This window comes from Lethenteron reissneri, chromosome 52 (assembly GCF_015708825.2).
Source record: "Lethenteron reissneri isolate LAM-NWPU_2019-01 chromosome 52, ASM1570882v1, whole genome shotgun sequence".
Taxonomy (NCBI): Eukaryota; Metazoa; Chordata; class Hyperoartia; order Petromyzontiformes; family Petromyzontidae; genus Lethenteron; species Lethenteron reissneri.
The window spans coordinates 8,395,349-8,410,348 of NC_083830.1; the positions used below are offsets into that span (position 1 = coordinate 8,395,349).

Genomic DNA, 15,000 nt, shown 5'->3' on the forward strand with positions numbered 1-15,000 from the left:
CGCTGAGCTGTTTCGCTCTTTTTCAGAAGCGACCTTTGCTATCGCAAATGATAGCAGTTCAACGAAGTGGCTCATCATCCCGTGGACATTTACGGCAGCCAAATAGTCTCAACGCGCGAAATTGATTCTAAATGTGGAGGGGAAAAACCGGAGGACCCGGAGAAAAATCCACGCGACTACGGGGGAGAGAGAGAGAGAGACACGCAGACTCTAAAATATACAACAGCAGGCGTCAGGGTCGGGATCGAACCCACGACCTCCTGTAGACCAGGCGAGGGAGTTAACATCTCCTAGCCACCGTGATGATGATGAGAGAGAGAGACACGCAAACTCCAAATATACAGCAGCAGGCTTCAGGGTCGGGATCGAACCCACGACCTCCTGCGTACCAGGCGAGGTAGTTAACATCTCCTAGCCGCCAACACCCAGGATTACCACCCGTGGGTTGCCGCGGGGAGGGGGGATGTCTCCCCGCCCGCCCTTTCCTGTCGAGGCGTCCGTGTTTTTATTGTGAATGTGTTTTTGTTTTCTCGCGACCGCCCGCTAATTGAAACCGTGCGAGCGTGCTTTGCCGCGTACCACAACGCAGGGTGCTCAGGCTGCTGCTGCTGCTGGGGCTCCTGCTGCTGCTGCTGAGGCTGCTGCTGCTGCTGTTTCTTCTCGGGCTGCCTGGCCTCCTCGGGGGTTGCCTTCTCCTCCTCCTGGCCATGCGACGGCGGCTGATCTGAAACACAAGCACGGAGACGCACGCGCGGACATGCGTGACGACTAACTATGACTTTTAATATTTTTTTAATGTTACCAGGTAGAGGCCCACTGGAGCCATGAGCTTCTTTTTCAGAATCCATCTGGCGATCAGAAACGACAGCTCACCGAAGTTGCTGAAAAATTGACGCGGAGATTTTTAGAGCAGCAACGCGTGACGATGATTCTAAACGTGGAGGAAAAATTCCGGAGGACTCGGAGGAAAAAAAAAAACCCACGCCATCACGGGGAGACATGCAAACTCCAAATATATAGCAGGCGTCGTCAGGGTATGGGGGAGTGTTACCCATCGAGTGGGTGGTGGGTTTGGAGTGCTACCCCTCAAGAGTGTGTGTGGTTGGTTTTCTCCCCCCAGGCTTCTGGGATAATCAGGCACTGACCCCCATGACCTGTGTGGTGTGGGTAGGCCCCTCGTTCAGCGGTGGGCAGGCAAAGGGGTTGTAGTTCGATTTAAAGCTTTCGTGACTGCAGGGATTCATCTTCTTGTTTCTTTCGGTAAAGTCACGTAGAAGGGAAGTAATAAAATAATAAAAATAAAACATAATAAAATAATTCTCACGACGTTTCGGCCACAACGCAAGCAGCCGTCCTCAGGTGAAGAACAGGTCTGTCAGGTGCTGTCTTTTTGACAGACCTGTTCTTCACCTGAGGACGGCTGCTTGCGTTGTGGCCGCAACGTCGGGAGAATTATTTTATTATGTTTTATTTTTATTATTTTATTACTTCCCTTCTACGTGACTTTACCGAAAGAACCGAGAAGATGAAAGGGGTTGTAGTTCGCGTGCAACATTGAAGTGCGTTGAAAGTTTAGCGGCGCATTGCATAACAAGTTGGGACAAATAAATTTAACTCTAGGGGGCCGTCCATAAATGATGTCACGCACAGGGGGGGGGGGGGTCGGACATTTGTGACGATGTGTGACGAGGGGGGGGGGGGGGGTTGAGAAATGTGACGTCACATCAAAATGCGCAACTTCAAATAAATATTGAATTTTTATAACAACACTAATTGTTATAACAACACTCCTACAACATCAGAATGCAGCGCCACATTAAATACGCACTACAATGACAATAGTTTAAAGCGATTTGAAGCATGTTTTATTTTCAAAATGGAAATATGGTTTTGGGGGGGGGGGCAGAGCTTTGTGACGTCATATTTTAGGGGGGGGTTTGACTTTTTGTATACAGGAGGTCGTCAAAAATCGCGTTATGTCATTTATGGATGGCCCCTAGGGTGAAGCGTCATCCATACGCTCCGAATCTGCAACGCTTCTTTCCGCAATGGGCGTTTATCCTCGCAAGTATTACACTTTCATTAGCGACGACAGCGATACGTTCCAGTGAGATGAGGTCACGCGCAAAGCTGTCACCGGGAGGGGAGGCACGTGTGTCACGTGTGATGTAGACGTATGACGTCACAGGAAGTGGTTGCCATCGCCTTGGCCACCAAGGCTAATTATTAGCGTGTGGTGCTTGTTCTGGATTATCACCAAGTTGCTGGTAACCACTTTTGCCAGTGTTCCTCTCGTGTGAGTGCCTAACAACAACATGACTTCATACGCTCGCTTGGCGTAGAGGAGGTCGTGGGTTCGATCCCGACCCTGACGCCTGCTGCTGTATATTTGGAGTTTGTGTGTGTCTGTCTCTCTCTCATCATCATCACGGTGGCTAGGAGATGTTAACCGCCTCGCCTGGTATACAGGAGGTCGTGGGTTCGATCCCGACCCTGACGCCTGCTGCTGCTGTATATTTGGAGTTTGTGTGTGTCTGTCTCTCTCTCATCATCATCACGGTGGCTAGGAGATGTTAACCGCCTCGCCTGGTATACAGGAGGTCGTGGCTTCGATCCTGACCCTGACGCCTGCTGCTGTATATTTGGAGTTTGCATGTTCTCCCCGTGGTCGCGTGGATTTTTCTCCAGCTCCACCGGTTTTTCCCTCCACATTTAGAATCCACACGCGTTTAAGAGTATTTGGCTGCTGTACATTTCCACACGATGAGCCACTTGGCTGAGCTATCATTTGTGATAGCCAGGTCGCTTCTGAAAAACACATTCCTGCGGAGGGAGCTGGTAGGAACGTTGGGTTGCTCGGTCAATGGCCAGGGTCAACGGCGGCGTGGTGTATTCCGCAAATATAGCCGACTGTGAGGGCGGGCACAAGCCGGCATGAGTAGGTTAAACGTTGAGTTTTATAAGGGCACCACGGGGTGACCAGCCCCTCCCCACCCAGTCCCACCCCTCCCACCCCCCACCCAGCCCCACCCTCCCCACCCAGCCCCTGCCCACCCTCCCCACCCAGCCCCACCCAGCCCCTCCCTCCCTCCCCACCCAGCCCCTCCCTCCCCAGCCCCTCCCTCCCTCCCCACCCAGCCCCTCCCTCCCCAGCCCCTCCCTCCCCACCCAGCTCCACCCCTCCCACCCCCCACCCAGCCCCTTCCCACCCTCCCCTCTACACCCAGCCCCACCCCTCCCATTTTTGGATGCACGACGGACGGACGGACGGACACAATAATCCCCTGTGGGCTGGTGGAACCAGGTGGTTCCTACCAGTAAGTGCTATATAGCTCAGTGGGGCCTTACCTGGTAGATCCGAAAGATTCGTTCTCAGTGAATATCGTCTTCACGAGAGTTACCGTGCCCCCCTCTACAGACAAGACAGACCGACTGGCCGACAGAGCTAATGCATTAACGCTTTTAACCTTGTTTGTAAAACGTATAAAAACAAACGCAAGACCGAGGGCAACCCACCCCTTACTTACCCACAATGCCGTGGGGCGCGCCACGCCTCCTCTGCTGCCCAGGGTCAGGGGTCACGGTGAGCTTCACTCTCAGGGTCTTGCTGTTGCCGGTGGAGTGATTGACGGAGGTGCCCACCACCTCGTATATCGTGTGCATCAGGCTGCTGATGTCCTGCAGAGCCCAGCACGCGCCGAGCACAAAGGCAAAGATCCCCCGGGGGCAGAATTGAACGGGCCCGTTGGGGCAAGTGCTACGCATAAAGTAGGTCTGGCCATCGGACAAGGATGGCCGTTGGCATCGCACGTTTTCAGATGCGCTTCTGCGGCCGTCTGGAATGCTCTTCCTTCTGATATTAGGAAGCAACTGGGAGCTGTGCGCTTTTAAATAATCGAGATTGAAAGCTCATTTCTTGAGAACTGCTTTTTGTGTTTCGTTTGTTGTCCTTCCCCCGCACCTCCGATTATCACGGTTGGCTACGTGCGGTGCGAAAGAAGTTAAACGTACGTACGTACATAACGAAGAAGGCCGGCAACGCGTATGCGGTGTGGCCAGCACCGCGCTTTTGGCCGCCTTGGCCTTCCCAATAGCTGATGGGGAGCTGGAGTGGCGAGCAGATCTCCCACGCCTTCTGTGCAGAAGCGCGTGGGTTCGATCACGGGCCCTGACTATGCCGCTAGTATTCGGAGTCCGCGTCGTCTCTCTCTCTCTCTCTCGCCCCGTGGTGGTTGCGTGTATTTCTCTCCGGGTCTCCTCTGGTTTTTCCCCCCCTCCACATTTTGAAACAACACGCGTCGAGATTATTTGGCTGCTACTACAATTCCCACGTGCGATAATGACGATGATGATGATGATATCTATTAAAATTAATAAAAGTAAAATAAAATAAAAATCACGACGTTTCGGATGCAACACAAGCTTCCGTCTTCAGGTGGAACCTACGTGACTTTACCGAAAAAACCAAGAATATGAATCCTTGCAGTCACGAAAGCTTCAAATCTAGAATTAGATGATGATATCGGTGAACAGCTCAGTGGGGCTTTACCTGATTAACAAAATACTTTTAACGTCTTAATTTAGTTAACCACGACTACCGTCCGTTTATTACTGGACATCTGTGAAACTACCGGGCATCTGTGAAAGTAGAACTTATAGCTCATCGGATTCCTCCAGAATAAATTGATTCTGATTACGGACCTCCACCGAGGAGATGGAGTGGTGGAACCAGCTCGTGTGGGTGGATTGTCGCGTTGCTGGTTCGCCAGAGGTACGGCGGCGGCTTGGAGGGGAGGGGGGGGGTTGGGGGCCTTCATCCAGCAGTGGATTGATCTTGGCTGATGGCGATGACGGTGCCTTTATCCATAAAAGATGTCTTTTTTTGGATTAGCGTAAATATAAACGTGTCGTTAAACCCGCCACCACCCGACACGGCCTATTAGTAAGGTTTGTCACGTAAACAGAATGTGCCAATTAGTTACTAGTACAGCACTAACCCGTTGTGTGTTGGAGAGTAAACCCAACACAACATTTACAATTCGAGTATCGTGACATTTCTCCGGGAACTACAACCAGCCTCATCAGGCGACAGCCAGAATTGTGCAGAAAACCTCCTGTTTTGGTCTTAATTAGAGGAGGTAAATTTGATGTCATCACTTGTTTAGCCAATCACGTGCGCAGACCAGAGGGGGGAGGGGGGGCGATTAATATAGTTATATAAATTACAATGGATATAAATATTGACTTAAAGCTTTCGTGACTGCAGGAATTCATATTCTTTGGGTCTTTCGGTAAAGTCACATAGATAGGTTCAAAGACAAGAACAAAAAACTACGACGTTTCGATCCCAACACAAGCGGCCGTCATCAGGAGGAAAAAAAACGATGTGATGGAAACGCCGTAGTTTTTTTTTTTCAACCTATCTACGTGACTTTACCGAAAGACCCAAAGAATACAATGGATACCTATTATTCGTAGTTTTTTCACAGTTCATAAACATTCATAGTGTGCGTACGATATGTATGCACGTGAGCAATTTTTGGGCCTCATTTTTGGGTCAGATCACCTAAATATAATTGGCATGTTTTGCTCACGTGACAAACCTTACTAATTGGCTGTCGGGTGGTGGTGGCGGCAGATTTAGCGACGCAAAAAAAACCCTAAATTATGGATAATATTGGTCGTGAAAGTCCTACTACTACCACCACCACCACGTGTTTAAAGTGATGGTGCCTCCTGTCGGCACGAGGCCCCTCACCTCTCGAGTGACCTTGCCACTGTTGTCGAAGTCGTACAGCGTGAACGTCCACTCCTGCCGATTGTTGTCCTGCACCAGCACGTCGCACTGCAGCTCCTGCTGGACAGGCGATGGGCTACAGGTCAAGGGTCATATATATGTCGATACTGGTCAAGGTCACCGATACGGGCCAAGAAGTCGCCGTGACTTGGCTCTCTTCATCGCCTCAATGCCACCTCGCCACGACAGCTGATCCATGAAGCTAAAGGCCAAGAGGTTTTGAAGGCACGGTCCCTCTGACGTCACTGCAACTCCTTCCCTTTGCCAGATTCCGTAGCTGCTGTATGGTTACGTACTCAACCTCCAAGGTCTGCTCGTTGAGTCTCATCGCCACCACCGCCGACGCGACCATCTGGCTTTAGGTCTTCTCTTCCCCATGGGTTGCCCAGCCTCTGGGTGCCCCTCCAAGGCCTGTCTCGAGGTGACCTGCCCTCCTCCTCCACTCTGCGTTCTACCCATCAAGGCTTCTTCGACGCTTACAATTGCAACGTTGTGCTGCCACGTTAAATGGAGCCCTGGTCGAATGCATGCATTCAAACCCGAAACTTGTTTTTATTTTACCAGGTAAGGCCTACTGAGCCGTGTAGCTCTTTTTCAGAAGCGACGTGGCCACAAATTATAGCCCAACGAAGTGGCTTATCATCATCACGTGGAAATGTATAGCAGTCAAATACTCTGAACGCGTGACGTTGATTCTAAACGTGGAGCGAATAAACCAGAGCACCCGGAGAGAAATCCACACAACCACGGGGAAAGAGACACGCAAACTCCAATTATAGAACAGGCGTCAGGGTCGCGATCGAATCCACGACCGCTTACTCTTAGTTCTTTCGGTAAAGTCACGAAGGTAAAAATGAAATTAAAATTAATAAAAATAAAAAATAAAAACAATAAAATCACGACGTTTCGGAGGCAACGCAAGCTTCCGTCTTCAGGTGAAACTGTCACAGCAAAATATCTGTATCAAGTGAAGAGAAGTTCCAAGAGGTGCGACCTTATATCGTGGTTAAGGGGGGAGGAGCCAGGAAGGTTTGCGGGGGAGGAGGAGTTGTGAAGTGGTCAAGTACTGATTTAAAGCTTTCGTGACTGCAGGGATTCATCTTCTTGGTTCTTTCGGTAAAGTCACGTAGAAGGGAAGTAATAAAATAATAAAAATAAAACATAATATAATTTTATTATGTTTTATTTTTATTATTTTATTACTTCCCTTCTACGTGACTTTACTGAAAGAACCAAGAAGATGGTCAAGTACTGCTTTTTGTTATGCTGCTGGGTGGGTAAATTAATTAAATACGAAAAAGGAGAATGATGTTAAACGCTGGGGATGTTAACACTCGGTAGACGACGACCTCTTGTGTACCAGGCGAGGTAGTTAACATCTCACCACCGCAGTGGTGCCAGCTCATCGCTCTGACCTCTGAACCACCTCGTCCACCTGAGCTGTTGCGGTTCGTGAGGTCTTGTGCGCTCAAATCAGCCAGCGGACAATTGATCTCAGCATTTGAATCTTCATATTCGTCTCAGTCTTAACCTTAGTTCACAGTTTCTAGATTAGAAGCTTTCGTGACTGCAAGGATTCATACTCTTTGTTTTGTTTGTCCGGTAAAGTCAGGTAGGTAAAAAAATAAGTAGTTGTTTTATTTATTTTTTACCTTTTACCTAAGTGACTTTACCGAAAAAAAAACAAAGATTAGTTCACAGTGTTAACGTCAAACAATTTTAACCTTGTCTCGTCATAGTCGGTCGCGCTTTGGTGGACAGCCGTTGATCGTTTTCATCCACTCACAGTCATCGTCGACTGAAAACAGCGTAAAAATAAGCACTTGGTTGACCAATGTCGCAAATTTTGTCAACAAATTCAAATCTGAACCCAGGGGGTGTGCCGATTCGCACCTGGAAGTTGAGGGCGCTGAGCGCGGCCTTGTCGGCAGGCTTCTTGTCCGTGGCATCGCCGCCGCCGCCGCCGTCCTCTGCTTCGTCTTCGCCGGGGCTCAAGGGAGTCTGCAGAGCTGCACCGCACGACCTCATTGAGTCATCGTCATCGGGCATTATCTATCCACTGCTGGACGCAGGCCTCTACGCCCTGAGCGATCGTCGCCCCCGCGGCCTCGCGATGCGAACGTCAATCTAGCAGCCGCACGCGGAGCTCAATTATTGTTTGCTGCTCCATCTCCACGGTGGACGTGTCCCTCTGGCGTGCGTCAGCCCCGTCAGATGTCACTCTGTCGCCCCTCTCGACCGCCGGGGGGCCTTCTAGCCCACGGCGCGTCCTTAACGGTCATAAACAATGTCTCGAATTTGGGTTCGTTTCTATCACCCATTTTTTTCTGTCTGTGCAATTTAAAGCACACACACACACGCACCCTCGTGCTTCTTTGTACACATGTATGTACGATGAACATCTGTCGCACTGTACGTAACCAACCGTGCAATCGGAGCTTTTATTTTATGGCAAATCCCAATGCAATTTTCCTACGGCAGAGTCAACGTCTGTGCTTTAGGGATCCTTATCTCAAAGGGCTGCTTCACAACAGTTACAACTCTTACTTGCACATGAACCTAAGCTTTCTGGCGCCTCTTGCTCTCGCATTATGTTTTCAGTATTTGTGATGCACGTGCGTTTCGCTACTGACTGTTATCGTTTGTAAGTCGTGCAATATTCATGATTTTTTGTCTTTCGTTTATTCTTGCTGCTGCTGTGTGCTCACGCGGCACCATGGGTGTCCCTTGTAAAATATTCAGGCAACTGGCTAAAGAAATCAAATGAGCGCAACACTCGAACAGTCACGTACGGATCTTTCAAATCCAACCACTTTATGGAAATGATGACAAAATGGAAAACGAATGAATGAATGAAAGAGTGAATGAAAGGAGTAAGGAACACTCACTGCTCAGGGACGACACCTCTTCTGGAAACAGCTCCTTCGCAACCCCGCCGCAGTAGAGAACATCCTGAAGAACACAACAAGTCACACAGACGGAGGTTACTTTAACAAATGCCATCCACAGTTTGTGTTTTCATTGGAATGGCCAAGCGAATTAGCTGCTACTCGGCAACGGTTGTACCCGTGCCCACACCAGCGGGAAGGCGATTACGGAGTCAAGGATGCGATGTACAGAGACCAAGGTACGGGAGAGGGAAGAGAGAAGGGAAAGAATGGGGAGCGAGAGGAAAAGGAGGGAAAGGGAACGGTGAAATGGGAGCAAAGAGCCGGGAGAGATGAGGATTGGGAGGAAGAGGCTACATCAGGGCCTACACGCTGCTGCTGCTGCGTGGAGGAGCGGAGTCTGTTTTCACAGTGGGAGGCGGTGGGGGAGAGGGGAGGGGCTCAGAGTGGGGGTGGCCACACAGAAAGTCACGTGATTGACAGGAGGCTTGAGCTGATTTCAATGTAGGTATAAAAGTAGACGAACGGTTCTTGGCCACTTTTTTTTACGTGCACAAATCCGTTTCTGCTAAACGAACGCAGATAAACATTATCCGAGTTATCAGCAGCGTCAGCAGCATTATCATCATCAGACGGCTTCATCAGCAACATAACTCGTTTATATGTCACCAATATCATTTTATGGACGAGCGAGTGAACGTTTTATAGTTTTTACAATGGGTCAAAATACCACAATTCTATTTGTGAGTCGTCTGCAACACACACATTGCAATTGTGCCAATGTACACAGCGAAGATAACTTCATAAAGTCAAACCTCAGACAGAAGTTTTAATGAAAAATGTAATGATAAAAAGGCTTTACCCTTTACCCATATATACAGGTGTTAAGATGTTCAAACACCAAGTATACAGCTATGACAGGTTTGCATTAACCACACAGGTGGTGGTGTATGTGTGGCAAAAGCAGACTTGATGCCTTTTAAAGAGGTGTCCATGTGGTGTCTGAAAATCTTAACACCTCCTGTGTCTTTGCCAGAAAGGGTGAACGCCTGTAGTTTATATCACTCAGTATCTTGATACTGGCAAAAGGGTCTCATAGACAGAGTTTCAAAAGAAAAACGTTACATATTATTGATTTTTTCGGTAAAGTCATGTAGAAGGGAAATAAAATATTTATTTATTTTATTATTTCCCTTCTACGTGACTTTACCGAAAGAACCAAGAAGAAGAATCCCTGCAGTCACGAAAGCTTGAAATCGAAATTTAAAAACGTTACAGTTCATTTTCGGACGATGGCAAAAAGCGCTCACAAATGTACGTACGGTATCCGTTATAGAGGTTTTTGGGTTAGATCGCGTGAAAATAAATGTGTCGTTAAACACGCCACTGCCTGACGCAGCCAATTAGTAAGGGTCGTTATGTAAATAGAACGTGCCAATTAGTTGCTAGTTCAGCACACCGGCTGTGTGTTGGAGAGTAAACCCACAACGTTTACAATTCGAGTGCCGTGACGTTTCGCCGGTAATTACAACAACCAGCATCATCAGGCAGACAGCCACAGAGTTGTATGGATGGTATGTTGAACTTTTTTCGCGGCGTACGTAGCCAACGATATTTAATCAGAACGTACACAACGAATAATATACAGCACTACACTTTGTCGTTGGGCACCAAGGTATGGGGCGGATATGCGGCGAAAATGTTGGGTATGACATCGTTATGGTGCTGTACTCATATCACAACATCGAAATGTCACCGTAACCGCACGCGAGTGCATTTGTAAAAATAAAAAGTGGCATTTCGTAGAAATTTGTACTTATTTTGCGCTTCGGAGTGCTTTACCGTCATTGTGGTCTTGAACGAGTGTGGCTGTGAAATAATAAAATAATACAAATGAAACATAAGAAAATACAATTCTCACGACGTTTCGGCCACAACGCAAGCAGCCGTCCTCAGGTGAAGAACAGGTCTGTCAGAAAGACAGCGTCCTAATGGACGACAGCCCTGTTCTTCACCTGAGGATGGCTGCTTGCGTTGTGGCCGAAACGTCGTGAGAATTGTATTTTTTAATTTTTATTATTTTATTATTTCCCTTCTACGTGACTTTACCGAAAGAACCAAGTAGATTAATCCCTGCAGTCACGAAAGCTTTAAATTGAAAAAGAGTGTGGCTGTGTCACAGACGGTCTAGCCGTGAGAGAACACGCGTGGGCCCACGTGAGGACGCTGTCAAGGCGCCGGTGACCCTTGAACCCCCCCCGCCCCATCTCACTACAAATCAAAAACGTCGCTTGACAATGGGGAGCCTTCAGCGGGGCGCAAGAAAGGGCCGTTTCTTTCTCCTTGAAAACGTTCATTTTTTAAAATTATAATTATTAATGTATTTCTTTTTGCGTGTGTGCGTGGTGTTGTGTGTGTGGTGTTGTGTGTGTGTGGTGAAGACAGGGAAGGAAACACAATCGGAAGACTTTGTTTCGCAGCGAGGGAAAATAAAAAAGAGTGGGGGGGGGGGGGGCTTCTTCTTAGCAATGTTTCACGACTCTCAAAAGTGGGTTAGGAAAAACAAATTCTGCTCAAATTTTTTTTGTAATATACATATCAATATACAATGTGCCAGCTTCCACTGAAAGGGACTTCATGGCGATAAGCTTGTAGTAAGCCTCGATCTAAGACCGAAGCGGGAGGAGGTTTTCTCCACAACTCTGGCCCTCGCCTGATGAGGCTGGTTGCAATTATTGGCGAAACGTCGTACTACAATTGTAAATGTTGTGGGTTTTACTCTCCAACACACCGGTTAGTGCCGAACTAGTAACGAATTGGCACGTTTTGTTTACGTGACAAACCTCACTAATTGGCTGTGTTGGGTGATGGCCGATTCAACAACACATTTATATTTACACAATCTAAACCCAAAAACCTCTTATGAATAAGCCTGGAGTAGGCCGAAAGGCCTCTCCACGCCATCCTAGACCCCCCCGTTGCCTTGGCGACAGGCGAAGAGGTGGCCACAAGGAGACTTAACAGAGAACGGACGTCAAGCCTCGTGGGGGGGGGGGGGAAGAGAGATTTCAATATTTTGTGATGAATGGTGACCTTATATTCACTCCCGCTGGCGGCGGGAGACAACCAACCACCATGGAGGAGATGCCGGTTGAGCGGGGAGGTGGGGTTTAAACTATTAAAAGTTTGAGGAACTAAAAAGTGAAAAAAAAATTATTGCTGTAAGAATTATGGACCTTTCAATTCGGGAACCCTAAACTATTTTTTTATTTTACCAGGTAAGAAGGCCCACTGCACTATTTAGATCTATGTTTCGGAAGTGTTGTGTGTACCGTGGCAGGATGCCCATGGCATAATAATAATAATAATACATTGATTATAATAGAGCCTAACAAATTATTGGGTCCTTCCTAGTGAAATAAATAAAATCTCTATATAAATTCATCCATCTTACGCGTATAGATCTTTGTGATAGATCTTTTGTGTCACCACGTGATGTTAGCGAGGTGGTGGTGGAGGGGTTGACGACAATAATCTTTGCCAGCTCATCTACCTTATCGTATCACGTCCAACTGGGTGTCTTGGCAAATCCCAAATGTAACCGACTTGTTTTGCCTGTCCTTGTAACACATGCAGCGGTGTGTATCGTAGACGCGGAGAGCTTTGGGGTCATCGGAATCGGCCGCCGAACGTCCGCGGTAAAGGGTAGCGATGGTTTTGGATTATAGCGATGATTTGAAAAAAAATATAAACGTGGGTCCTGTGCCCGTGGCAAAATATATTGCGTGTTCCTCAGTTCCAGCGGATCACACTCGGGCGTAAAAGCGGCGCACAGCGTGCACGCACACGGTGATTCCTGGATAGCAGGAGGGCACGATTGAGACCACAGGATCGATTATCCTGCCATGCCTTGCATGTCACATGGCAAAATCACCACCCCACGTGCACAAATATTGATTATTAACACACAGACACACAAAGTACACGCGTAACACAATACACGAACCTATACCTACGGACACGCACACACCTACACGCACACACTACTGTACACACTATCCCAGGCACACACACACACACACGGTGTATAAACAAAGACAAAGATCCCCCGTATAGCCCTCGCAGACTGTTGGGGCAAGTGCTGTTAGCGAGGAGCACCTATGAGGACCGGCACGGCACACGAGGGGGAGGGAGACCAGCACCACCCAGTGCGGATGTTTACGCACCGCACCAGGTACTCATTTGAGACTGAGCCGACCTAGGGGAGGCCCAAGACCTGTTCAGATAATCGTCACCGGTGGTTAGCCGTGAGTGGCAATCGACCAGAGCCGTCCACAGGAAGGGGGGCGGTGTGGGTGGGGGGCCCGGGGCAAACCCCACTGTGGGACCCCCCCCCCCCCGAAGCCTTCAAACTAAACCGGAAGTATTACACCTGTCACTGTGACGTGGAAGCGCGGGGACCCCCCAAAGCGCGGGGCCCGGGGCGGTCGCCCGCGATTCGCCGTACCCGAGGGACGGCTCTGTTCGTAGCGCAGCGCGCTACCCGCTACACTACCCGCTACACTACCCGCTACACTACCCGCTACACTACCGAGCCCTATGCCGACCCCCACACACACTATAGACACACACTACACACACTACACACACACTACACACACACACTACAGACACCCACACTACACACACACACCACACACACACACACACACACACACACCACACACACACACCACACACACACACTACACACACTACACACACTACACACACACACTACACACACACACACTACACACACACTACACACACACTACACACACTACACACACACTACACACACTACACACACACTACACACACACACTACACCACACTACACACACACTCCACACACACACTACACACACTACACACTACACACACTACAACACTACACACACGCATTACACACACTACACACACTACACACACTACACACACACTACACACACACACTACACACACTACACACTACACACACACTACACACACACTACACACTACACACACACTACACACACACACTACACACACTACACACTACACACACACTACACACACACTACACACACACTACACACACTACACACCACACTACACACACTACACTACACACATACACACCTACACACACTACACTACACTACAACACTACACACACACTACACACACACTACAACACACTACACACACTACACACACACTACACACACTACACACACACTACACACACACTACACACACACTACACACACTACACACACACTACACACACACACTACACACACTACACACACAAAACACACACACTACACACACTACACACACAAAACACACACACTACACACACAAAACACACACACTACACACACACACTACACATACACTACACACACACACTACACACACTACACACACACTACACACACACACTACACACACACACCACACACACACTACACACACACATTACACACACACATTACACACACTACACACACACTACACACACTACACACACACACTACACACACACTACACACACTACACACCCCCGTGTCCCGCAGTGAATGCAGCTGGCGCCACATTGGGGGGAGGGGGGGCCCCGGCGCGGGGGGGGGGCAGGGAGGGGAGGCGAGGGGGGTAGAGAGGGAGGGGAGGCGAGGGGGGGGGGCGAGGGGGGTGGGGTGGGAGGCGAGGGGGGTGGGGGGGGAGGCGAGGGGGGGTAGAGAGGGAGGGGAGGCGAGGGGGGTGGGGGGGGGGCGAGGGGGGTGGGGGGAGTCAAGGGGGGTGGGGGGGGGATCAAAGGCGGCCCAATATTTTTAGCGTCACTGCTGAGCTCCGCCACGCGTGAGCCCGGCCTCGCATTCCTAGAGCTCGCAACTCACCCCCCCACCTCGTACCCCCACCCGCATCTCCCCCCCCCTCGTATCCCCCCCCCCTCTTATCCCCCCCCCCCCGCAGATCCCCCCGCATCTTCCCCCAACCCCCACCCCCCTCGTATCTGCCCCCCCCCCTCTCTCGTATCTCCCCCCCGCTCCTGGTATCTGCCCCCCCCTCGCATCCCCCCCTCTCCTCGTATGCCCCCCCACCCCCCGTCTCTCATCCCCCCCCACCCCCCCAACTATCTCGCCCCCCCCCCAACTATCTCGCCCCCCCCCCCCCCACTCTCTCCGTCGCCAGCTCGCATGCTTCCGACAAAACATTCCTTGGCTGACTTTGATATCCGTGGAATTTTAATTTTTTTTCATTTTTAATTTGGAACCCCCCTCC

At 49.5% G+C, this 15,000-nt stretch overlaps 1 protein-coding gene across 3 annotated transcripts in view; it reads right to left on the reverse strand.

Annotated features, from left to right (window-relative positions):
• NKD2 (NKD inhibitor of WNT signaling pathway 2) overlaps positions 1-15,000 on the reverse strand; it is a 61,687-nt gene that overhangs the window by 8,664 nt on the left and 38,023 nt on the right. For 2 of the 3 annotated variants that reach the window (XM_061573196.1, XM_061573194.1), the window contains exons 4-8: positions 8,686-8,749; positions 7,691-7,806; positions 5,759-5,857; positions 3,528-3,678; positions 580-724 (exon numbers count right to left, since the gene is read on the reverse strand). In XM_061573196.1, coding sequence (XP_061429180.1) covers positions 580-724; positions 3,528-3,678; positions 5,759-5,857; positions 7,691-7,806; positions 8,686-8,749 — 575 coding nt within the window. The remainder of the gene's footprint in view (positions 1-579; positions 725-3,527; positions 3,679-5,758; positions 5,858-7,690; positions 7,807-8,685; positions 8,750-15,000) is intronic. The other variant, XM_061573195.1, reaches the window with a different exon arrangement.